The sequence below is a fragment of the Saccopteryx leptura genome, chromosome 13 (genome assembly GCF_036850995.1).
Source record: "Saccopteryx leptura isolate mSacLep1 chromosome 13, mSacLep1_pri_phased_curated, whole genome shotgun sequence".
Lineage (NCBI taxonomy): Eukaryota > Metazoa > Chordata > Mammalia > Chiroptera > Emballonuridae > Saccopteryx > Saccopteryx leptura.
The window spans coordinates 13644452-13657099 of NC_089515.1; the positions used below are offsets into that span (position 1 = coordinate 13644452).

The 12648-nt window shown below is 40.2% G+C and overlaps 1 protein-coding gene across 2 annotated transcripts in view; it reads right to left on the reverse strand.

The window, feature by feature from the left end:
• ATRNL1 (attractin like 1) overlaps positions 1-12648 on the reverse strand; it is a 548672-nt gene that overhangs the window by 500673 nt on the left and 35351 nt on the right. For both annotated transcript variants that reach the window (XM_066355686.1, XM_066355687.1), the window contains exon 6: positions 50-224. In XM_066355686.1, the coding sequence (XP_066211783.1) occupies positions 50-224 (175 nt within the window). The remainder of the gene's footprint in view (positions 1-49; positions 225-12648) is intronic.

Genomic DNA, 12648 nt, shown 5'->3' on the forward strand with positions numbered 1-12648 from the left:
AGAATCTGTTTAAATAATAAGTTGTAAAAACCAGAAATAAAATACTTACTTCAGAACCATTTGAAAAGAACTGTAGTTAAAAGTGTATCCACCAATCACCCACATAAATTTCCCATGCAAAACGGCTTTATGGGAAGCCCGGCCCACAGAGGGGCTGAAAGGCTTAACATTTGGCAGAATCCAGTAAGACTCAGAAGAAGGAACACTCAAAGAACAATCAGGACCTATTAAAAAAAATCAAACAATACAATACATTAAACATAGAACTTAGATGATAAAAATAGGACATATGGATTGAGGAAATAACTAATTCAACGTTCATCATATTAACAAATGTACATAATAAATGATCCAAAGTATAACTTGCAGAGAATATTCTAACCCAAAATATAATGCCTGGGGGGGGGGGGGTGGAAGAGAACGACAAATCATATATTCAGTCAGATTTAAATATGTTGAAATAAATAACCTGACCAGACAGTGGCTCAGTGGATAGAGCGTCGGACGGGAATGCAGAGGACCCAGGTTTTTTTTGTTTTGTTTTGTTTTGTTTTTATTAATTTTTTTTTTTTTTTGCATTTTTCTAAAGCTGGAAACAGGGAGAGACAGTCAGACAGACTCCCGCATGCGCCCGACCGGGATCCACCCGGCACGCCCACCATGGGGCGACGCTCTGCCCACCAGGGGGCGATGCTCTGCCCATCCTGGGCGTCGCCATGTTGCGACCAGAGCCACTCTAGCGCCTGGGGCAGAGGCCACAGAGCCATCCCCAGCGCCCGGGCCATCTTTGCTCCAATGGAGCCTTGGCTGCGGGAGGGGAAGAGAGAGACAGAGAGGAAGGCGTGGCGGAGGGGTGGAGAAGCAAATGGACGTTTCTCCTATGTGCCCTGGCCGGGAATCGAACCCGGGTCCTCCGCACGCTAGGCCGACGCTCTACCGCTGAGCCAACCGGCCAGGGCCAGAGGACCCAGGTTTGAAACCCAAAGGTCACCGGCTTAAGTGCAGACTCATCTGGTTTAAGCAAAGCTCACCAGCTTGAGCCCAAGGTTGCTGGCTTGAGCAACGGGTCACTCAGTCTGCTGCAGCCCCCAGGTTAAGGCACATATGAGAAAGCAATCAATGAACAACTAAGGAGCCGCAAGGAAGAATTGACGCCTCTCATCGCTCTCCCTTCCCGTCTGTCTGTCCTTATCTCTGTCTCTGTCAAAAAAGAGGAAGGAAGGTAGGGGGGAGGGGAGGGGAGGGGGAGGGGGAGGGGAGAGGGGAAGAAGATAGATCACAATTGCCTGGCCTGTGGTGGCGCAGTGGATAAACCTTCATCCTGGAATGCCAAGTTTCTGGTTCGAAACCCTGGGCTTCCCTGGTCAAGGCACATACAACAAGCAAGCAAGGAACAACTAACATGAAGCAACTATGAGTTGTTACTTCCCATTACATGCTCCCCTTTCTCTCCCGTCTCTGTAAAATCAATAAAGTATTTTAAAAAAAGAAAAAAAAATCACAATCTGAAAGAATCATTTAATAATGTAAAATGTCATATGTACTTTAGGCCAGTGGTCCCCAATCCCTGGCCATGGACCAGTACCGGTCCATGGGCCATTTGGTACCAGTCCACAGAGAAAGAATAAATAACTTACATTATTTCCATTTTATTTATATTTAAATCTGAATGATGTTTTATTTTTTTAAAATGACCAGATTCCCCCTGTTACATTCATCTAAGACTCACTCCTGATGCTTGGCTCAGTCACGTGATACGTTGCTGCTAAAATTAAACCCATAAACTAGCAAAATGAGTGAAAAACGAAATTCCATCGAAAGTTTTTTTGCGAAGTGGAAAAGGGCCAGTGAGGAGACAGAAGAAGAACCTACGACCACGAAGAAAAAGAAGGCTTCAGTTAACAGTCAATACCAGGAGTCCTACTTGAAGTATGGATTTATCGCAACTGGTGATTCTCGCATACCAAGGCCACTCTGCATAATATGTGGCAACCGGCTAAGTAATGAGGCAATGAAGCCTTCAAAACTGCTTCACCACTTGGAGACCAAGCACCCTACTTTAAAAGACAAGCCTTCTGAGTATTTCAAAAGAAAAAAGCATAAACAAGAAGGAAAGAAACAATTACTGGTGGCCACTACATCAATAAATGCGAGTACACTGAGAGCATCATACTTGGTGGCTAACCGTATTGCTAAGGCTAAGAAGCCATTCACCATTGGTGAAGAATTGATCCTTCCAGCCACTAAAGACATTTGTCGTGAACTTCTAGGAGAGGCTGCTGTTAAAAAGATAGCACAGACGCCTCTTTCGGCTACCACCGTCACACGGCACATTGAGGAAATAGCAGAGGACATTGAATCACAATTGTTGGAAAGGATTAATAAATCACCATGGTACGCTCTCCAGGTTGACGAATCTACAGATATTGACAACAAGGCAATACTACTTGTTTATGTGCGATATCTTTATCAAGAGGATGTGCATGAGGATATGTTATGTGCACTATCATTGCCAACCAAAACCACAGCCAGAGAACTATTTAAATCACTGGATGACTATATATCAGGAAAACTGAAATGGTCTTTTTGTGTCGGCATATACACAGATGGAGCTGCTGCCATGACCAGAAGGATGTCTGGTTTAACTACTCGGATTAAGGAGGCTGCACCTGAATGCGAGTCTACACATTGTGTCATTCACAGGGAAATGCTGGCTAGCCGAAATATACCACCGGAACTTAACAGCGTATTGAATGATGTAGCCGAAATATACCACCGGAACTTAACAGCGTATTGAATGATGTCGTTAAAGTTAGTAACCACATCAAAGCACATGCCCTTCACTCGCACCTGTTCGAGTAGCTTTGTGAGGAAATGAAAATGAACACGGAGCACAGACACCTTCTCTTATACACAGAAATAAGATGGTTGTCTCGAGGGAGGTCCCTGGCCAGAGTGTTTGAATTACGAGAGCTGCTGCAGAGATTTCTCTCAGAAAGAAAGTCACCGCTAGCAGCACAGTTCAGTGACGAGGAATGGGTCACAAAACTCACTTACTTGTGCGACATATTTAACCTCCTCAATGAACTCAGTTGGTCACTTCAGAGGAAAATGACAACTGTCTTCAAGTTGGCAGATAAAGTAGCTGCATTTAAAGCCAAACTGGATTTGTGGGGACAACGCATGAACGGGTATATTTGACATGTTTCAAACATTCGTGGGAATTTTGGAAGAGACTGAGCCCAAGCCTTCATTGTCCCAGCTGGTGCACAATCACCTGTATTTGCTTTTAAAAGAGTTTGAACGCTACTTCTCAACCACAAAAGACCCATGAATTGCCAAGGAATGGATCCGCGATCCATTTGTCAACAAACCAGTTGAATCCAGCATGTCTATGCAAGAAGAAGATCAACTACTGGAGATCGCAAATGATGGTGGCCTTAAAAATATGTTCGAGACTACAACTCTGCCAGTGTTCTGGATTAAAGTCATGGCAGAATACCCCAAGATCGCCACAAAAGCACTAATGTCGGTTGCCATTTCAACTACTGGAGATCGCAAATGATGGTGGCCTTAAAAATATGTTCGAGACTACAACTCTGCCGGTGTTCTGGATTAAAGTCATGGCAGAATACCCCAAGATCGCCACAAAAGCACTAATGTCGGTTGCCATTTCCGACATCATATTTGTGTGAAATGGGATTTTCTGCAGTGACAGCAACCAAAACAAAATTACGGAATAGACTGGACATAAGCAACACACTTCGGGTGTCATTGTCTCCCATTACCCCTAGATGGGACCGTCTCGTTGCAGAGAAACAAGCTCAGGGCTCCCACTGATTTAGCATTATGGTTGTTGAGAGGTAGGCTACTATCCCTCATTCTATATAAACATTATAATAACCCTTAACTTACAATATTCATAACAATGGTGAGTTATATTTTCCATGCACTTTATATTTGTTTTTGTGTTGTATCTTATTTTTAAGGCATGTTTAAACATTACCATAGTGACTGGAAAATGTTTGGAGGCAAGAGAGAATGTTACTCATGTTATGTTGTTGGTGCGATGTTAAGAGGATGCTTCTAATAAAGTTGCATACGAGTACAGAGTGGATTCATGTTTATTTTTATTGTCGTAGGTTCATGATTAGTAGCGAGCCCGAACCTATCATATTACATATTGATGTCAGACATGAAACGTTGTCAGAATAACAATTTAAATACAACCTGAATAATGAACTGTTCTTCCTTTAACTTAGCCCAATAAATATCGTAAGTTCAACAATTATATTTTTAAAATACCACAGTTTTTATGCCGGTCGCATAATTTTATTTTGTGCATTTATCCGTCCCACCCTAAAGGCCGGTCCATGAAAATATTATATATATTTTCTGACATTAAACCGGTCCGTGGCCCAAAAAAGGTTGGGGACCACTGCTTTAGGCTACTAGGATGATAGAATGAAAAACAGTGTACTCAAATCCCAGCTTTGTCACTTACTACGTGTGACCTTGAGTTTATCTCCCCCATCATCAAACTTTCATCCATAAAAAAGTAATAATTACCTATTTCCATTCCCTAAGGGATATTACAAATACTTAATTTTTAAAAGACAGTGAAAATGAAAGCTTTCATAAAGTACAAGCTAATAAATATAAAAATCAAAATTATATTTTTTTTCTTAGCATTATTAAGAATACCCAAAATTGGCAACAGAAGGGAGGGTTTATTTTCCTCAAATAGAAAATACTGTTGTGTATAATAAATGTATGATAATTAGCATAAAATAACTTAAGTACTCTAAGTGGAAACACTGTCTTTTCCTACCCATATTCATGAGTCGTGGTGACCTCATCTGTAAAATGCGAGAGACTAGCCTACATCAGTGTTTCCCAAACTTAAGTAATGGAAGGAATGCTTTTAAAGGAAATATATTTTCACCAAACTTAAAGGCTCATAAATGATTTTTAATTCTAATAAGACTAAAATATGTTCACACAAAAGACTAGGAATTTTTATTCAATTAGGAGATCTACAAGATCAATCACTTGATCTTAAATTTGCTTATACAAAAAATTTTAGATTATCATTCAATCACAAAAATTTTAAACTTCCAAAATGGCTGTAATTTGAAAAACACTAGCCTATAGTTTTCATTTGTTTATCTGTTTACTCACCCATGTATACATGCCCTCATTCATTCATTCATTCATTCATTTCCAAAGTCCTTTTCAAGGCTTGCATTCTGTGAGTCTGTATTTTTCAGGGGCAACTCAAAAGCAACCTAGGTGACCTCTTTGATAATGACACCATCTTTTAAATTAGATATTAAAAAATTATAATTTTTGAGTGAAAAGATGCTGAACCATTTTTTGGTAATCAAAGAAACTAAAGGAACACACTGATTTAAAAAAAAAAACAAAAAAAACCTTTTTAACCTCAATTCTGAATCGCTTAGAACTCATTTAACTTGGGTTGCAAACAATGGCCCCTGAGCAGAATCCAGCCCACCCCCTGTCTGTGTAGATGAAGTTTAATTAGAGCACAGTGTGTTCATTCACTTAGGAACTGCCTGGGGCTGCTTCTGCACTACACCAGCAGGGCTGAGTAGTTGCAACAGAGACCATATGGTCCACACAGCCAGATATATTTACTACAATGGCCCTTTACAGAAAAGTTTGCCAACCTCTTAATTTAACTGAAGAGAAATGAGAGCAGGAGCAGATGGGCATTATCTATAACTAATACATCTATTGGTGTAAATCTTGTATTTTGTTTTCTTAAAAATGATACGTGGACTTATTTTAAATCACGTCTGTCAGGAATAATAAGCAAATAAGAAATAAGCAAACAGGGAAATGTTAATAATAGGTAAACTGAGTAAAGGACATTCAAATAGTCTATGCAACATTTCTATGAATATAAAACTCTAGAAAGCTAAAAACAGTTACCATCTAAAGACACAGAGTCAGATGCAGTCAAATAATAACAATTACTCAACAGCCTTCAATAGGGATTAACAGCATGTAAAATTCGTAAGAAGGTCAGGGATATAGTTAAATCAGTAAAATCGTCATAAAATCTTCACTAAAGCAAACATGTCAGGGCAAGTTTTTGGAAGGCCGAGTAAGAGCCCCCAAAGATACCTAGGTTTTAGCCAATGGTGAATACCTGTGAATGTTACCTTATCTGGCAAAAGGTGCTTTGCAGATGTGATCAAATTACAGATCTTGAATTGGGGAGTTTTTCCTGGATTATGTAAAGGGACTCTACATGTGACCACCACTATCCTATTAAAAGAGGGAGGCGGAGATGAGAGAAGAAGAAAGCAGTGTGGCCACTGAACCAAGAGGCTGTGCTCCAAGTATTGAAGACGGAGGAGGGAATAAGGAGGCCGGGGCTGGGACTGCAGCTCCAGAAACTGGAAGGGTGGAGGATGCACATTCTGTTGGAGACCCCCAGGGAGCGTCGCCTTGACAACACCTGGACTTTGGCCAGTGAAACTAACTTCTGACTCTTAACCTCCAAATGGTAAGCTAGTGGCAATCTGGTATAGCAGTTAGGGAAAACTAATGCTAATAACTAATTTATCTATTCATTTAAACTAAATGTTACTTAATACAGAAAACCGGATTCTAGAGATTTTTAAAAAATCTTACTCTGTAATTAAAATATCTAATTTTTCTACACAAAAGAAAATAGCAGTCAAAATTCTTCCTTTGTTACTACCACATTTTATGTAATGATTTTAATACATTTTATCGAAATGATTAGAAGGAACAGTCTATAGCCAAACTCTACAGATTGTCTTTATCTTACTCTAAATTAACAAGTTTAAAAGTAGAATGAAAGATCTATGAATAGGAGTTAAAATTTTAAGGAAAAATTGAATGTCATAATGTTTAGCTTTCTTCATTCTATAACTAAAATCATTTGAAATGTGAATTTAGCCTGGCCTGTGGTGGCACAGTGGATAAAACGTCGATATGGAATGCTGAGGTCGCCAGTTCGAAACCCTGGGTGCGCAGTCAAGGCACATATGGGAGTTGATGCTTCCTGCTCCTCCCCACTCTCTCTCTCTCCTTTCTAAAATGAATAAAATCTTTTTAAAAATTAAATGAAACATGAATTTATAAACTGAGTATTAATTTAAAACACAAATAACTATAAAGAACACTTTAGACACATAAACCCATAGTCAGCTATTAAAAATCAAACACTGATACCTACATTTAAGACCATCCGAGACTCCCTTTTTATAAAAGCAGGTCCATGAAAAGCCTTCCCCATTGCCCCATTGGGCCCCTGAGGTAGTATCTCTCCATAACTCCCCCTGCCCAACTTCTATCAATCAGCATGGGATTCTCCCCAAGGCGAGCAGATCTCGGCTGTCTTGGAAAGGATGTCATAAAATAATTCACAATACAGTCGGTTTTCATAAAGATTTAATATGCTACCTTTCCCACAGGTTATGTGTAGTTTAATAATCCAAAGAGCATCAATGAATTTCTAATGCTGTAACTTCACGCATTAGTGACAGGCTGAGGAGAGAGAGATTTTTGAGGGGAAAGGCTGTTCTGTAATAATCATACAACACACAACCATACACTGATTCCTCCTGGGTGTATACTTCCAGCCCCGTAGCTCTCTTGAATTCCAGAGTACAGTCACACTACCTACCTACATGATGTTTCCACCTGTATGTCTAACGATCACCTCCAACTTAACATGTCCGAAACTACAGTCTTGATGTTTCCCTCCCAAATCTGCCCCTTCAGCAGCGTTTATCATCTCAGCAAACAGCATGTCATTTACCCAGTGGCTCAGAGCAAAGACCTGGATTCTGTTCTGGAGTTCTCTCTTTCTCTCACGCCCCAAATCCCGTCCACCACTAAATGCTGGCCTGGCATTTCACAGGGATGCAGGGATACAGCCTTTCCAAGTGTTACACATGGACACGGGCCAATGAAGCAGATGCTGCCCCATACACCCAAGCACCCACCTTTCCCTCCCCAGCTCCCTGGCCCCTCCCAGGATGACTCAAACCTCGTCACAATGGACAGCAGGAGGTACAACGTGTCTCGTCCAGGATCCTGCTCCCGGACAAAGGCCAGCATCCACTGTTTTGTTTTTTGTATTTTTCTGAAGTGACAAGCAAGGTGGCAGAGAGACAGACTCCTGCATGAGCCCGACCAGGATCCACCTGGCATGCCCACCAGGGGGCGATGCTCTGCCCATCTAGGGCATTGCTCTGTTTCAAATGGAGCCATTCTAGAGCCTGAGGTGGAGGCCATGGAGCCATCCTCAATGCCCAGGCCAACTTTGCTCCAATGGAGCCTTGGTTGCAGGAGGGGAAGAGAGAGATAGAGAGGAAGGAGAGGGGTAAAGATGGAGAAGCAGATGGGCGCTTCTCCAGTGTGCCCTGGCTGGGAATCAAACCTGGGACTTCCACACCCTGGGCTGATGCTCTACCACTGAGCCAACCGGCCAGGGCCCAGCATTCATTTTGATTGGTTGATGGCTGATTATTCATCCTTTACAATTATAAATATTTTTAGATTCTATCACCTCTACCAAACTCCAACCAGTGAGCTCTTCTGTAGCAACTAAGACCCTACTCCAAGCTGCCAGCCACTCTCACCGGACTGTCGCACAAGTCGCTAAACTGGTCTCCTTATTTCCACTCTTGCTCCTATCCCATCACAATGCAAGCAGGATAATTCAAAATATAAACCCACTTCTTCCATTTCCCCAGTTGAAATCTTTTAATATTTCCTATCAGACTTAAAACAAAATGAAAAACCCTTAATATAGTCTGTAGCCCCTACATAATTGGCCTCAGCATACACTGATTGAATGAATGAATGAATGAAAATAACCTTAGAGCTATAAAAGATAAGAGCATGAGCATGTAGTCAAACCTAGCTTTCCCACTTATTAGCTGTGAAGCGTTGGATGAGCTACTGAATTTCTCTGAGCCTCAGTTTCACTAGGAAGATTACACCTAGAGGAACATAGGATTCTGTAAAGATAAAATGAGATTGCACTTAATACTTGATACTATAATAAAAGTTTCATAATAGTAACCTTATTCTTATTAAGTCAATCCCGTCATTTTATACACGAGAAAACTAAGCATAAATAAGTCTACAGGCAAAATGGGTTAAAAAAAAAAGGACTAGTGTTATCAGATATTATAACTCGCATGCCCAAAGGAAACAGTAATATCTCAAGCAAATAATTCCTATAATCACAAGTAAATCCAAGTAGCAAATAATTGCAAAGGTCAAAACCTAGAATAAAGAAAGTACTACAGCCTGACCAGGCGAAGGCACAGTGGATAGAGCATCAACCTGGGATGCTAAGGACCCAGATTCGAAACCCCGAGGTTGCCAGCTTGAGTGGAGGCTCATTCAGTTTGAATGTGGGCTCATCAGCTTGAGCGCGGGCTCACCAACATGAGCACAGGGTCACTGCCTTGAGCCCAATGGTCACTCACTTGAAACCCAAAGTCGCTGGCTTGAGTCCAAGGTCACTGGCTTGAGCAAGGGGGTCACTGGCTCAGCTGCAACCCTCCAGTGAGAAAAGCAATCAATGAACAACTAAGGTGCTGCAACAAGTTGATGCTGCTCATCTCTCTCCCTTTCTGTCTGTCTGTCCCTGTCTGTCTCTCACCAAAAAAAAAGGAAAGAAAAAAGGTACTACAAAGTTTTGAAAGTATTTCCAAAGCAATCCCAGATCTACGGAACTACATTTCTTCCTTCCTCGGGTACTGGAATTGTTTTGCACTGGAAAAAAGTTTTTCTAAAGGAATCTGTCTCTGATTTTATCACGGAATTCAGTATCAAAAATGTTACAGTGGTACCTTGAGATACGAACAGACAAACATAGGAATTTTTAAGATACGAGCTGTGACTCGGTCCGTATTTTTGTTCAAGATCGGAGCGAAATCCCGAGATCCTAGTCGTGATTCGGGAAGCTGCCGCTAGTTGGCGCACTGGCGCACGGGTCCAGTATCAGCAGTTTGATATACCAGTTGACTGACTTACGAGCTCAGTTACAGAACGAATTAAATTCGTATCTCAAGGTACCACTGTATTTGTTTTACAGAAATTAAATTTATAAAATAACTTTGTTTCCATCACGAAGGATAAAAATTTTGTGTTTTTGAGTGAAACAGCAATTTCCCTAAGGTGCCCCAAATTTATGAACAGATTGATGCATTAACGTCGGATATTACTAGAAAAACTTGAACTGCTACATACAAAGATGCAGAATGGAAAACTCAGCAGTAAAATTTTATCTCCTCCAACGATGAGACAGATGTGTTGTTTCTTCTACTGATTAGTATTTTAGCAGCAGGCTTTGACTTCTCAAAGCAAGAATGAGTCGGAGTGGGGCTTCTCCATATTGTTCATGTAAAGCAGGAAAAAAACCAAAGAGCAATCCAGTCAACTAAGGGGTTTTCAGGGAGAAAAATCTTGCTCCAGAATTTTAGACTTCTCTTTAATAAAGTTTTGGCTCATATCTTTCATTCAGATTTAATCTATGCCATCATGAAAAAAATATTTGTCTTCCATTCAGGTGCCAAATTTTACTTATTTTCTTTTTGCAGTGCTCAATTAAAAACATTACTTAAGTATTGCTAACTTTAAACTTGTATATCAAATGCAGGTTGTTAAGCTCCAGATCTGTAAATAACTCTACACTGTAGATAAAAATATATATATATATATATATATATATACACACACACACACACACACACACACACACACACACACACACATACACCCTCTAAATGTATCCCTAGGATTAAATTTCTTTGGTCATAAGCCACAGAAAACTAATTTTGAGAAACATGGGGATTTATTGGGAAAATATGGAGAAATTCAGAGAATTCTAAAAAGAGGCTGAAAAATCTTAGAACAGACAGGTGTCTGAATAGCTCCTCCCATCAAGACTCCTCTCAGTGGGTGAAAGACAATTTGGCAAACAGAAATCGGGTTGCTGATAGAAAAGGGGCCATAGGCTGAGAAAAGAGACTGTAAGATAGGCAAATGTAACCTACCTGTAACATTCCAGGAAAGGTCTTATGACTTAATACGTGTGCTCAATTTGAAGCTCGCCAATAACAGGCAAAATAAGATAACATCAGTGCAAGAGTCCTCTTTTCTAATATAATTTTAAAAATTATTTCATTTTATGTCTAAATAACCTAGAGATGTTTTCTCTGAACATATGTACCCTGATTTATCAATGTCACCCCATTAAAATTAATAATAAAAAAATTATTTCATTTTAGTCTCCAAAGTATTCTAAACACTTTCTAGGCCACAAAACCAATCTCCAAAGGCCAGGCATCAACTGGAGTATATTTTAAATTCCCACAGCTGTTCTGACAATACTTTTGTTGCCTAGAACAATGACTTGCGTGAGTGGTAAACACGTGAGTAGGTCTGTCCCAGGAACACTTAGTCCTCACAGTGCAGGTCAATGAGACTATCATAGCCTGAAAAGAAACTGCCCTTCTATTAGCAAAGAACAGTGGTTTCAAGCTGATTACTTTTGAGTTGTGGAAGACTTAAAGCTTTACAGTCTTCGGTTCTGATTCATTGAAAATGACAAATATAGAATTAGTTAGATTGAGAGCAGGATTTGCTTGTCTGACTTATCTAAGTCAGAGGCAGCAAAACAAGTGGTTATATGTATTTCAACACTAGGGAATCTTTATTATATGCGGCTTAAGTGTCTGTTTGTCGCCGATAGCTTATTGGTTGCTTGTGTAACTGTACTAGCCAATGGGGTGAAGTTGCCATGGCTGAACGCAAATTGAGCAGGTCAGGGGGAAGGTGAACATTAGTTTGCATTGGCAATCATCTGTTTTACATAAAAACTACGTCTTAACGTAATTTCTTTTAAGAATGCCTCCTAGAAAATACAGCACTGAAGAGGAGAAAAGGAGCTAAAGCTGCACAAAACCGGCTTTCTCAACAAAAAGAAACCACTGAGCAGAGAAAGACAAGGCTTGCTTCAGTTGCAGAGCAAATGTGTCTTTCTCGGCAAAATGAGACTGATGAGCATAGAGAAACAAGGCTTGCCTCAGATGCAAGACAAAAAAGCCTGTCTCGACAAAATGAGTCCCTTGAACAAAGGCAGGAGAGAAATGCAAAAAAACGACAGAGTAATGCTGACCGAAACGCAAAACGTATTAAAACAGTTTCAAACGGAGAAACTTTAATTTTTGAGCATTCCTCTGGTGACATGAATATTAAATGTGAACACTGTCAGTCCTTAAACTTCAAATTAGAAACTAATCGATTTGACCGTGGCAAGAAAGGATTTTCTCAATGTTGCAAGTACAGAAACATTGTAGTTCCACTAATTGAGAATTATCCACCACTCTTGAATAAATTATTGACTAATCAGCATCCAAATAGCAAACAGTACATGGATAGCATTCGATCCATTAATAGTTCGTTTGCTTTTGTGTCCATGGGAAACAAACCAATTGACTTGCCTGGACCAGGACTTTATTGCTTTCGACTTCATGGTCAAGTTTACCATCAAACTGGAACTTTGCATCCTTCTGACGGGAAAAGAAAGTTTGCTCAATTATATATACTTGATCCCTCAGAAGTCAG